Source organism: Hordeum vulgare, unplaced genomic scaffold (genome assembly GCF_904849725.1).
Source record: "Hordeum vulgare subsp. vulgare unplaced genomic scaffold, MorexV3_pseudomolecules_assembly, whole genome shotgun sequence".
In the NCBI taxonomy this organism is placed as follows: domain Eukaryota; kingdom Viridiplantae; phylum Streptophyta; class Magnoliopsida; order Poales; family Poaceae; genus Hordeum; species Hordeum vulgare.
This window is the reverse complement of record NW_025422562.1, coordinates 89,915-103,754: the sequence shown is the minus strand read 5'-3', so window position 1 is coordinate 103,754 and position 13,840 is coordinate 89,915. Positions and strand designations below refer to the sequence as shown.

General features: G+C 45.6%; 1 protein-coding gene and 1 long non-coding RNA gene across 3 annotated transcripts; one reads left to right on the top strand and one right to left on the bottom strand.

The window, feature by feature from the left end:
- Positions 1-7: 7 nt before the first annotated feature.
- Positions 8-5,056, bottom strand: LOC123420102. 2 transcript variants are annotated; one of them, XR_006618853.1, is made up of 3 exons: positions 3,362-5,056; positions 1,184-1,294; positions 8-669 (listed from the first exon to the last, which is right to left on the bottom strand). It is a non-coding gene; the product is annotated as an uncharacterized LOC123420102 (long non-coding RNA). The 2 variants fall into 2 exon arrangements; XR_006618852.1 differs by lacking the exon at positions 8-669 and having other exon boundaries at positions 775-1,294.
- A 3,767-nt stretch (positions 5,057-8,823) lies between these two features.
- LOC123420095 (beta-galactosidase 1-like) lies at positions 8,824-11,508 on the top strand. Its single transcript, XM_045107271.1, has 8 exons — positions 8,824-8,892; positions 9,010-9,098; positions 9,263-9,368; positions 9,491-9,578; positions 9,708-9,829; positions 9,931-10,289; positions 10,381-10,469; positions 10,565-11,508. The coding sequence occupies exons 1-8, from the start codon at positions 8,824-8,826 to the stop codon at positions 11,506-11,508; spliced, it is 1,866 nt and encodes a 621-aa protein (XP_044963206.1).
- The last annotated feature ends 2,332 nt before the right edge of the window (positions 11,509-13,840 follow it).

Here is a 13,840-nt window from a genome sequence, read left to right as displayed (position 1 = left end):
GAGGGCTAAATCCACTAATTATTTTACCATAATCACCACGAGAAGCACAAGTGCTTGCATTAGAGACCATCAGCGCAACCCAGAATCCTAGAAATTGCCATGTAATTAAATGTACCAAGGATGGATGGTCATCAGCACAAGTGCTTGCATTGCAAGACGAGTGTTTGTGACTCCTTGAGCATCTCAATGAGTTCAAATCGATTTCCGAATGCAACATCATATGTGAACTATAATTATGTGCAATAATTCTGCCAACATAAACAAAATGATACGAAAACAAGGCATGATCGTACTGAAGAAAACTAATAAAATGAGCCTACTACTAAGTTTTCCACTCATTCAAAATTCATTTGTACTTTCAAGTAATACTTTGACAAAAACTCAGGTATAACTTGGTATTTATAATATAGCAGGCCCCCAAAACAAAACGAAAATAACAAATGGCAACTCATATGTGACAATTCTAGTAAAAAGCAGCAGCAAGTGTGATAAAAGGAAGTTCTTGTACTAGGTTGTAGTAGCAGTTGCTAGTACCTTTCTTCACGGACAGATGAAGAACAATAATGTTCTCTTCCTTTTCCTGACTGAGATCAGCACCACAATCTAGAATGTAACTGAAGAAGGGCGGGGTTTAAGCCATCCACGGTGTGCCCCAACCTCCAGGGGAACCTTGACAATGTAACAATTTAATTCATGACACTGACAAAGACCAACATGTATATATATTAGGAAGTAGTAACAAACATGAGCAGGCTAATGGACATGGGAAGTGTGTAATCGTGTAAGGACAGGCTATGGTTTGATATATTCCAAATTATCACCATTTACATGAAAACCAAAAAGAACTGGACATATATTCACATGTTGAGCTATACTGTTTTTCCTGAATCCGAATAATGATAGGATGCCCAGTTTACATAGTGCCTACTCCAGCCACCAAGTCTCTAATTTAGAAAGAATGGGCTATATTCTACACTAACCCAGCAACACAGACATGATGATTCACTCCAACTGTATTTGAATATAAAATATATGTTTGGACCCCGGCTAGTCCCAGGGCCTATGCTAGTCCCAGGTTCCATTGAAACTAGTATAGAGCTTGCAAGTTGCAATTGTTGCATCAACATTGTGTACAATGATGTTTTGCCGGGGGGATGAGAATAGGAACGCGATGATGTGACACCTTTTGCACGCATCCTGGATAGGAGCAGTTAGTAGATACGTGCTTTGCCGACTACTAGAACCGTGGTCCATGGCCATCAATACCACAAATGGAAGGACAGGCTAGTTGGTTCTGTAAATTGAAAAAAAAACATTATTTCCATGTCAAAGTATTATGATAACAATCCGAAAATAGGAAATGGCCGATACTGAAATTTAAAGTATTGAACGTCACAAGCATGGGTACAGCTAGTGTCACACGTCCAACAATCTAAAGTGAGACTACTGCTGCTATCACTGGCAGTGGAGCAGGAAAGGCGCTAGTTTTGACAACTTGTATGTGTACTACTGCAAATGAACCAGATCAACCATGCGGCTAACTGAAAAATGGAAACAAAGTCCTCCACATGCCTTGGAATTATTTCTCACATGTTGACCCGACAAACAATTAACTAGTTGATTACTCGGATGTATGCAGACCGTTATTTATTTCTTCAAGTAATTTTTCGTTTCAGGTGATCCAAGTCTAGCCAGAATTGCACGAGGAATCGTACTTGCAAAATTAACTTGATGCTCGCGAGACTGGAGAGTGCTGCTACATGCACAAATTCAGTCTTCCAGGTTGACCTCTCAAATATTTTAGGTCTTGATAGATGACCATGTCATGGGCTCATGGCAACCTATGGTCACCATAGTACTATTAGAGTATCTCTAGCAGACCCCCTAAAAGGGCCGAACCCGCAAAATAACCGCCAAAATACAGGTCAAGGCGGAAAATGCTGCTAGACCAGACCCCACTACCGCGTCCGGCCCGTAATTTTTTTTTGCGGGGCGCGACAAAATGCCCACCCTAACCCGCGAAAATGCAGGTTCTTCCGCCCACCCCGTCGGTGCCCTGTATATATCTAAGCGGTTAGTTGGTGGGACATTTCACCCGCGCTTTTCCCCCACCTACCGCCGCCGGGTGCCGCCTTCGATTCCGGCCGTACCAGCCGTCCGGATCATGACGGTGGGCCGCCGCAGTCCCAAGATCGGCCTCCACCACGCCCTCGTGCCTCGGCTTACCGGAAAGCTACAAATCGGTGGTTGTTTTGTCGCGACCACCAGATTGGCTTTTCCAGCCACCGTTGGCTGCACCAAAGCCATGGATTGGTCGGGAGCACCCCGCACAGCCTCGGCAAAGCGCGAGCGCCGCATGCAGGTACTGGTTCCATCCTCTAGTTGCTGGCGTCGGTTTGCCGGCAAGGACTCTTCCGGCCATCGCTTGGGCTCGGCTTGCCGATGCCACTCATAGAGTGCGATGACTGCCTAGAAACAGTGTTGCGGCTCACATCCAACACACGGCAGCACCTCGGATGGGTATTCTTCAAATGCAGAAACGACGGGGTATGCCCTTCTTCCTCTTCTGCTTTGTCAACTTATTTGGTTAAATTATGGTAGCTTATTGAGGTGTTCATCTGTGTAGGAAGGTAGATGCTAATTTTGGTATTGGAAAGAAGAATACATCGATCTATTGATAGAAAGAAACTTAATAGATGTTCGTGCACTCCTTAGTATAATTGAACCTAACGATGCAGCTGCATGTGCAATTAGAATAGATATTAGAGGTGAATCAACGTCTAATTGTTTAGAATCAAAGCCGAAGAATGAAGAATGCAAGATGAAGAACCCCTGGATCAACAATGAATGCATGGAGAAGATGTTGATCCAACTAGTGGGAGCAGTTATGGAAGTTGGATATCTTCTAAAATGTCTAATTGTGGTTCTTGTTTTTTTTGGTCTTGCTGTTTTAGCAATAATTTGGTGAATTATGATGTATCCAATGCCTTTGAAGAAAATAAAGAAGCAACTAAATGTGTTTTCATGCCTGAAAATGCAATGGAAATAATAGATTTCGCAGGCCAGCGTGGGCGGCGGCCCAGCAGACCCCGTAAAATGGACCCTCATAAAAGGATATTTTGCCGCACACGCCGGTCCACAAAAGGGTTTTTCCGCGAACTGCAAACGACTTTTGCGGATCGGCTTTATACGAGGTCTGCTATAGATGCTCTTACATATAAGCAGGAGTCAAATACACGAATTCAGACTGAAGAAGCCATACGTACATGTTCCATATATTATCATCTATCATATAAATGAAGCAGGTATTTGTTCTACCCGAGCGCAACCAGAGGGGAGCAGGGGAAGGAGAGGAGCTAACCATGACTGTTATGGAGCCGATGCCGAACAGGCAGCGGGTCCAACGAAAGAGCCTACCACCACACACCTCGATGAACCCCTTGTCATCTCGTGTACCGATGGAATCCTGCTGCTGCTGCACAAGAAGGACATAACGAATGTTGATCTCAAATGGAGAAGGAAAAGAAGAAATCATGTCCTAGTAATGGATCCAGTAACAAAGACCTGTCCTAGACGCTGGAGCGGGGCTCCATGGAGTTCAGCTTGGGGGTGCCCTCCCTGGGTGAGCTTGTCGAGCCCCACCAACACGTACCAATGTTTAGCACCTGCACATGCAGTGCAAAAAAGAGGTCAATCAACATACCAAAGTGATGAGAGGTTTATGACCATTGTCAACCTGAACCCATGGTCAATACTGTTCGATCTAGTACTGGTTTCCGTGTGGATGTGTGCCTAGCCAGTATTCAAATTTATTGATTGAGCTCAATCCTTCTGCTCATGAACTTGCTCGTAGGGCTGCACGGTGGGTTTTTCCTGAAAAGGATGGACCTTTCATGTAGTTAATTCTGCTGGTATGACTTTAATCTTGTTCCTCCAAAATGGGGTAGAACATGGTGGTTTGATGACATATTTATCTGTTGTGGTTACTCTCAGTATCCGGCAATTACTTTCACCAACTCAAGAAATTATACGAGGCCATGAAGTTCAAAATTTTGGATAGACATGTGTCACTTTTTAAAAAGAATGTTGATACAGAAGTGCATCTCTCTCGAAGAAAAAGATACAGCTTTTTTGAAAACACATATACTATAGATAGGCAAGAACCTGTTTTTTTTTTCTTTTCTTTTAGAACAAATATAATAGACTTGGCAAATGGCTGGACCTGTTTTACACGTTATTCAACAGAAGAGCATATAATGAACATTTTATTCCACAGTAATGTCAATGTGAGCACTCAAAAGCAATATGCTTCATTTCAATGGAGGAAAAAATATCCATTTGACACAGGGATACGGTCAATTTCAACAACAAAATAGGCAACATCACAGAAAAATAGAACTCCGGTGAGATTGTAGAGGTGTTGGCAAGAGCCTCTCTCTCTCCCAATGGATGCACACACGCGCGCAAGCTGTTGGAGCAAATTGACACAAGCAAAAACAGAGGAGGAGGAGAGCAGCACACACACAGATTTGTTTTGCAGGCAACGGATGCCTTTTTTCTTTCTTCTTGCTTGACCAACAACACACACCGGTTCTGCTTTTGATGTCCAGTTACAAAAATCATTTTCTTGTACCGAATTTGAGAGGGGAAGATGGGTTAGAGCAGCTTACTACCTTGACGAGCGAGGAGAACCAGAGGAGGGATGTCCATGGCGTACAGAGCAGCAGCACAACAAGCAGGTGCATGTCCCCTAGAGCAGCAGTACAGCAGGCGGATGAAACAACCTTCCTCTCCCATGGCGAAGGTGCTCGATCAGGGAGAGAGAAAAGGTGAGGTGAGGAAGAGCCTACAGAAATATTACGAGACCGAAAGTTGAAGATTTTGGAGAGACATGCGCGGCCTTCTTAAAAAGAATACTGATAGAGGCAAACTAGATGTACACAAAATAGAATAGAGCAGCTCATAATGTCTAGCACTATACACAAAATAGGCAACTTCAGAGAAAAATAGTAGTCGTACTCTAGTGAGATTGTAGGGAGGCGCCAAACCAGATGAGATCATGCGAATAACAAATCATTTTTTTGTAAAGATCTTTCAGGTAGGCAAGAACCTGTTTTTTTTTCGTTTTGAACAACTATAATAGAGCTGGCAAATGGTTGGCTCCTTCTTACAAGTCATTCAAAAGAATAGAACAGCTCCGTGATGTCTAGCACTCGAAAGCAATATGCTTCATTTCAAAGAAGGAAAAACAAAAAGACTCATTTGACAGAATAATAGGGCCAGTTCAACAACAAAATAGGCAACGTCGCAGAAAAATACTACTCTAATGAGCTGGATCATTTTCTTGTACCAAATCTGAGGAAATCTGAGAGGATGAGATGGGTCGGAGCAGCTTATTACTTCCTTTCTAGTTTAGGGTCTTGAGCAGCAGCACATGCCTCCTCTCCCATGGTGCCTTCCACGCTCGCCATGGCCGGTGATAGGGTTCAGGTTCCTCTTGCCTGCTAGGTCGCCATGGCCGCGGGCTAGGGAGGGAGGGACTGCTGCTGGTGTGGCCATGGCATCGAGCTAGGGTTTCGTCCTGAGCTGCTGGATTCGATCTGGGGTGTAGGGAGAGAAGGGTGGCGTAGAAGGCGGAGGCCGGAAGGTCGCCGACGAGTCTGGGAGTGGGGAGCTCGCCGGTTGTCGGAGAGGGAGGTGGTCATTGGCGGCTGGATGGGGATGGGGATGGGATGGGGATGGGGATGAGATGGGGTTGGGGTTGGGGTTGGGGGCGGGGTTGGTTGGGAATCGGGAAGGAGGGCCTATCGTCTCTACTGGTTGGTGTTTGGTTATCTTAAAAATCATTTTTAATTGGCACCGATGGGCCTGCCCGCTGCAATAGTTCAAAACCATGAAAAATTTCATGTGGTCTTGGCGGGCCTGTACGCGCCGGTTCGAAACGAATTTTCCTTCTGGCGCGGACCAACAAGAGCGCGCGAGCCATAGAAGGTTTTCGTCATCGACGAATGCTTCTGATTGGTCAGCGTTGAGCTCTCATGGATCGATCCCCTCCTTCCATTTGGTCCATTCATTTTTTCGAATCCAACGACATACACTTCACGTCACGTGGATCATGCTCATTGCTCTCTGTATATCCCGTTTAACGATTCTAGCCTAAACTTCCTTCACCTATTATATATAAATCTAAATGTAAAACCTAATAAACATGTTCAATACAAATATACTCCCTTCGTCTGGAATTACTTGTCGTAAAAGTAATAAAAATAAATGTATCTACAACTAAAATAAACCTAGATACATCCATTCCAAACGAAGGGACTACGAAACTAAGAAGACGTTCAACTTTGTTGGTATAAGTTTTTTCTTCATGTCTACCTCGTCCCGTGTTCCTCCCTCGTCTGATGGTGGACACCCGACTAGTCCCTATAAATTTGACCATCAACTTTGTTGGTATAAGTTTTTTCTTCATGTCTACCTCTCCTTTTGTTGCTATTATTTTGTCCCTATAAAAGGCACAGTGTCCACAACAGCAGCGATCAATTCATTGCATGCAATGGTATTAATTAGAAAAATTAACATTTTTTTTTCTTTTTTTTCTCTTCGTCTTGGCCGCGATGCACAACCTAAGATGACCTATACACCAAGAAGGAGGAAGTACCTCTCCTTGATACTACCCATAGTGGGAGTAACATAGGTAGTACTCCCTCAATCTGGGTTTTATAGAGCATGTGCTTAGTTCAACTTTGTTGATTCCATGCTTCATGGCGGTAAACGGGCTCAATGCAGTAAGGATCCCGGTGGGATGGTGGATTGCCACTGGAGATAACCCTCCGACTCCATACGTTGGAGGCTCTCTCCAAGCCTTGGACAACGCCTTTCGATGGGCAGAGTACGTAGTCTAATTCACGAAATTGATTTTTTTCGAAACTTATCAATACAAAATTAAAGGAATTATGAATTAATCAACACATTTGTGGATGTATTTGTAGGGCACGCAAGCTAGGAGTGATCATAGGCTTGCAAGAAGCTCTTCGGTTGGGATTATTTCTCAATCAACTTTCACTTTTGGCTATGTTGATGCAATTTCAAACAATGCTTTAGGTTGAATGGCCTACCACAGGAAGCTTCCGTGTCCTTGTACCTTTCTTACAGAATTTCTACCACAGGGAGTTTTTCCACATGGTTTCTCACGAAAGGTTTTTAATGAGGCAATATCAATGCAAGCATGGACGATATATGTCATTTTCTCTTTATTTTCCCACTGGGTTTTAGAAGGAGTTTTTCATGGCATATTGTATGTTTTCTTCTCAATTTTTTCCACAGGGTTTTGGAGGAGAACATTTCAAAGATGATGGGTCTCAAGGACAAGCGAGGATTAGGGGGTGTTAGGATTTATTTTAAACTAATTATAATAATTAGGGAATAATCCTCCCTTGTACAGAACCGCTTCGTGCGGGTTGCTAGCCAACCGACGCGACGGTTTTTTCACGACCCCCACGAGCGGACGCATCCGTTCGTGGCGACGGTTAATTCCCTGTGTATTTAATCCTCATGGATCATCAATGAAAGAGACAGTTCGATCAAATCATACTTTCACAGATGCATGTGCTCTCTCATCGCGACTCTCTCCCTTCCTAATCAAAGAATAGATAAAACGAATAGACCATCTGATTTAAAACAAGAGTCCATGTGAATATGCACTTCCATATACACACGCGTGCTTATCCTACTAATCCATGGCTCTAACGCAGTTTGTTAGCTGCACGCATGAGTGCGTGCGTGGCTCTTTGCTTATCCTACTAATCCACGCCAATATATCTTTCTTTCCCCAATAAATACACACGGCCGGCGGTGCGTGCGTGCATCCTTTCTTCTCCCTAGCTAGCAGCTTCTCGCCATGGAGCGCGTGTCGTGGCAACCACTTGCGCTCCTCCTCCTCGCGGCGGCCGCGGCCGTCGCCAGCGGCACTGAGGTCGGGTACGACGGCCGGTCGATGGTCATCGATGGCGAGCGCCGCCTCCTCATCTCCGGCTCCATCCACTACCCCAGGAGCACGCCAGAGGTATGCATTGCACACGGAGCAGCAGATGAATACACCATCGTCTCGTCTTAGTTTCCATGAATGAATTGTAAGTCTCGATCGTTGCTTGCCTGCAGATGTGGCCGGATCTGATCAGGAAGGCCAAGGAGGGCGGGCTGGACGCCATCGAGACGTACGTCTTCTGGAACGGCCACGAGCCTCGCCGCCGGCAGTACAACTTCGAGGGCAGCTACGACATCGTGCGCTTCTTCAAGGAGGTCCAGGACGCCGGCATGTACGCCATCCTCCGCATCGGCCCCTACATCTGCGGCGAGTGGAACTACGGCGGCCTGCCGGCATGGCTGCGCGACATCTCCGGCATGCAGTTCCGCATGCACAACAACCCTTCGAGGTACCCACACTGCTAGCAGATCCTTCCCAACAATATAATGGTTTTCCTTGGAGGTCAAAATACGACCAAGTTATTGATGCTTGCAGCAAGAGATGGAGACCTTCACGACCCTCATCGTCGACAAGCTCAAGGAGGCCAAGATGTTCGCCGGACAGGGAGGCCCCATCATCCTCTCTCAGGTACGTAGTAACTAACTAATATTAATTATGTGAAACTTATCTAGCTTGCATTCCTAGCTACTTGTCGTCGACAAAAGAGTGGATCAGTGAATATAACATATATATATGTGAACAATTTACATATATAGATCGAGAACGAGTACGGGAACGTCATGGACAAGCTCAACAACGACGAGTCGGCGTCTGAGTACATCCACTGGTGCGCCGCCATGGCCAACAAGCAGAACGTAGGCGTGCCGTGGATCATGTGCCAGCAGGACCAAGACGTCCCACCCAACGTGGTCAGCGCATGCACATTTTCATCTTTCCTATTTTTGTCTCTACCAATTATTATTCTTCTTTCTTCCCAAGTGTAAAACAAAAAAAACTCAATGCTAAGTCTTCTTAATTACTAGATCAACACCTGCAACGGCTTCTACTGCCACGACTGGTTCCCCAAGAGGACCGACATCCCCAAGATCTGGACTGAGAACTGGACTGGCTGGTACCCTACATATATATATACCTGGATCAACCTTTATATATTAATTTTCCTTCTTTTTTTCTTATGGAACCTACATGCATATGCGCGAAATTGGTTAGCACGTTCTACTATATGTTGAATGAAGTTCAGATTGCTCTTACATTTTATCCACGATATATAATTAGGTTCAAAGCCTGGGACAAGCCTGATTTCCACCGGTCCGCCGAAGACATCGCCTTCTCTGTTGCCATGTTCTTCCAGACGCGAGGATCGCTCCAGAACTACTACATGGTGATTGATTTATAACTAATCTATACTTTTCTCTTCTACATTAATTTCCATCCTCTAGCAGGCTGGCATGAACTGAATTTTACATCATTTGACATGTTGATCGTCAATTTATATGTGATCAGTACCATGGTGGCACCAACTTTGGCCGCACGTCGGGTGGCCCATACATCACAACCAGCTATGACTACGATGCCCCTCTCGATGAGTACGGTACGTGAACCATCTCTTGTTGTTCCTTCAATTCATATATTCGTCCCAAGCTTATTTGCATCTTGTAAATTAATAATTAGTGTCAATATGCAAATCATATTCATTATCCTTTTATGTTTTTGTTTTCAGGTAACATCAGGCAGCCAAAATACGGGCACCTCAAGGACCTCCACAATGTCCTCAAGTCCATGGAGAAGATCCTACTCCATGGGGACTACAAGGACACCACCATGGGCAACACCAACGTCATGGTAACTAACATGCATTCACATACAATACAAAAATCCTAGCACTGTTTTTAATGGTGTTCACAACAAAATTGATCCATTTGGTTCATCAATATCTACACTAGGTTACCAAGTACACGCTGGACAACTCCTCTGCCTGCTTCATCAGCAACAAGTTCGACGACAAGGAGGTCAATGTGACCCTCGACGACGGCGCAACCCATGTCGTGCCCGCATGGTCCGTGAGCATCCTGCCGGACTGCAAGACCGTCGCGTACAACAGCGCCAAGATCAAGACACAGACGTCGGTGATGGTGAAGAGGCCGGGGGTGGAAACCGTGACGGATGGCCTTGCTTGGTCGTGGATGCCCGAGAACCTCCATCCTTTCATGACGGACGAGAAGGGTAACTTCAGGAAGAACGAGCTGCTCGAGCAGATCGCGACGTCGGGCGACCAGAGCGACTACCTATGGTACAGGACAAGGTAATCAAACATCTTGATGCTTAATACAGAACTACACTGTTGCATAAGATTGAAATATAAATTAATCTCTGGTGATGATCAAAATGTGCAGCTTGGAGCACAAGGGGGAATCGAACTACAAGTTGCACGTGAACACGACTGGCCATGAGCTCTACGCTTTCGTCAATGGCAAGCTTGTTGGTGAGCGTCCCAATATACTCTGAGTGGTTTGCACACTGATGGATTAATGAACTTGATCAAGCTAATGTTAATTGATTTGATTAATTGGCATGCAGGGAGGCACTACGCTCCTAATGGCGGATTCGTCTTCCAAATGGAGACACCGGTGAAGCTCCACTCTGGCAAGAACTACATCTCCCTCCTCAGCGCCACCATCGGGCTCAAGAACTATGGTGCTCTGTTCGAGATGATGCCCGCCGGCATCGTGGGAGGGCCGGTGAAGCTCGTCGACACCGTCACCAACACCACCGCCTACGACCTCTCCAACAGCTCCTGGTCCTACAAGGCCGGCCTCGCCGGCGAGTACAGGGAGACCCACCTCGACAAGGCCAAGGACCGCAGCCAATGGAGAGGCGGCACCATCCCGGTGCACCGCCCCTTCACCTGGTACAAGGCGACCTTTGAGGCCCCCACCGGTGAGGAGCCCGTGGTGGCGGACCTGCTGGGGCTCGGCAAGGGCGTGGTGTGGGTCAACGGCAACAACCTGGGCCGCTACTGGCCGTCATACGTCGCCGCGGACATGGACGGCTGCCGGCGGTGCGACTACCGCGGCACATTCATGGCGGATGGCGACGGGCAGAAGTGCCTCACTGGCTGCAACGAGCCGTCCCAGAGGTTCTACCATGTGCCACGGTCGTTCCTCAAGGCCGGCGAGCCCAACACGATGGTGCTGTTCGAGGAGGCCGGCGGCGACCCGACGAGGGTGAGCTTCCACACCGTCGCTGTCGGGGCGGCGTGCGCGGAGGCCGCCGAGGTCGGCGACGAGGTGGCGCTGGCGTGCAGCCATGGCAGGACCATCTCCAGCGTGGACGTGGCCAGCCTCGGCGTCACGCGCGGCAAGTGCGGCGCGTACCAGGGCGGCTGCGAGTCCAAGGCGGCGCTGGCGGCGTTCACGGCAGCGTGCGTCGGCAAGGAGTCGTGCACGGTGCGGCACACGGAGGACTTCCGCGCCGGGTCCGGGTGTGACTCCGGCGTGCTCACCGTGCAGGCAACCTGCTGATCCCCACATGAACCAAGGAATAAATTATAGTTAGTGTCGTTTAGGCTTAGTGTTAGCTAACGTCAATCAGGAGCTAGGCATATGTGTTAGGGGGCTAAGTAATTAGCCCAGAACAATTACATGGTTCGCTTCATGTGATTTTCGATGGAGATCATCGAGGTTAAACCAAGAATTTTTCGCCTCCTCGATCAGTTTGCTATAGGGTGAAGATTTTCGGTTGAAGAAACAGGCAGACAATACATATGCGTTGGTAATTTCTATTTCTTATATACATATGGGTTTGCTTATTTGAATCACAAGTAACAACGTGGGAAAATAAATTTTGCACCTTTAATTAAATTAAATATTTAACAGCATCCACGTATAGTTTAAAAAAATTAACTTTTTCTACATAATGTTCCATTCATTTGGCACAAACAAATACACTTATTTATTTTTAATGTTCTTTCTCATGTCTCATTCTGTTGATAATAAAAAGGTTTGTTTAAACTTCTTGTAAATCTAAATAATACGATTTTCCATTGCTTAACAAAAAAGTATTATTTCATTCTATTACATATATTTTCTGATTAACTCGCACAGTGGCCCTCTCAAGTGTGCGAGCAAGTGTTCTACTATAACCATCACAAACATTATGTAAATAACGTATCACTTATGTGGTAAAGTTCTTTAAATAAGTTATATGACATTTCGGGGAAAACATTTTAAATTGATGATCAAATGTGGTCTTCACATGCGATTGTTAGTGCTCTAAGTGTTAGCTACCGTGAGGAACAGGTTAATTATTCTGCAGGATATGTGTTAGGGGGCTAATTAGCCTAGAACAAATGCATGGTTCAGTTCATGTGATTTTTGATGGATCAAGGTTCAATCTAGAATTTGTTGGGGTGATTGTGGCAGCTCGTTTTGTTATGGGGAAGATTTTCCGTCGGAGACACAGGCACATGAAGAATTTGTTGCGGTGATTTTCCAAGTTTCATATGTACTCATCACATAGTTTGAAACAATAAGGTTCTGTAACTATCACAAATGTTATTCAATTAAAGTCCGGACCAGGAGCATATAGAATTTTAGATCCCACATCTGCGATGCTAGCTACATGTACTAAACTTTTGCTACACCTGGACGAATTCCATGTACCGTATCATTCTGATGCATGTGATAATGCAGGGCTCTTGTGTTAATTATGGTACTATATGCCTATGGACCATCTACAATATCATTCTTATGCATGCGATAACGCAGGCCTCTTGTGTCATTCATCAGCACGTAACACCCTCATATTCTTCTCACACATAGTTGACAATAAGAGTTACACTCGGGGGGGGGGGGGGGCTAAACCGGCAGTGTGGTGCAGTACGGAGCAGTTACACATGACGCTGTAACATTCACTTACTCTGGGAGTTGGTCGTAATACTTGGTTAGGCCATGTTGAAGATCTTCTGTTCGCCCCTGTAAACACTGACGCAGTAACAAGTTCGCGAGTTTGCCTTAAAAAATGTACTATTATTCTATACTTGTAAGTTCTATATACTTCAGAGTCATACCAGACCAGGAGCATCTAGAATTTTAGATCCCACATCTGCGGTGCAAGGTACTAAACTGTTGCTACCTGAACGAATTCCATGTATCGTTCTTACTATCTCTTATGCATGTGATCTTGCATGGGCTCTTGTGTTGAGTATGGTATATGCCTCCTATGCATGTGTTATTCTTCACGTAACACCCTCATATTTTTCTGACACAGAGTTGGCAACAATACTGGCGATCGAGTTACAACTGGGATGTAGGTTAACCGGCGACATGCCGCTCTCAACGTGCAAGTGCAGCAGCCCTATAACGTGCGTCCACATGGATCTCTGCAGTTGGCCGGTGGAAATCCATGGTGATTCCTATGTATTTCTGGCAATGTGCAGGCTCACTGCTGGCGCTGGGTGGCTACTAGGGGCGTACAAAGGCGGCTAAGTTTTCCTTCATTTTAAATGGTATTCTTGATTTGCGACAATCCTAAGGGCCTATTTAGCGGGAAAAATCTACCAAAATACTTTACCTTGATTTTGGTGATACATTGGGTTTTCGAAGGCGGACCGAGAGGGAGCTCGAAGCACGCCTCCTGCAGGTGTAGATGGTCACGGTGGAACACATGGTTTGTGATTGATGAGATATTTTAGGAATTTTACGATGGAAGCCACCCGCAATTGCCCAACAATTTTGTGTGAATATTTACGAAAGAGTATGGCTTTGACATTTAAAACATTTGGACATGTCCGAAATGTCTTTGACATTGATTGAAATATGAAAACAATAGAAATTTATGTGAGTATTTATAAAT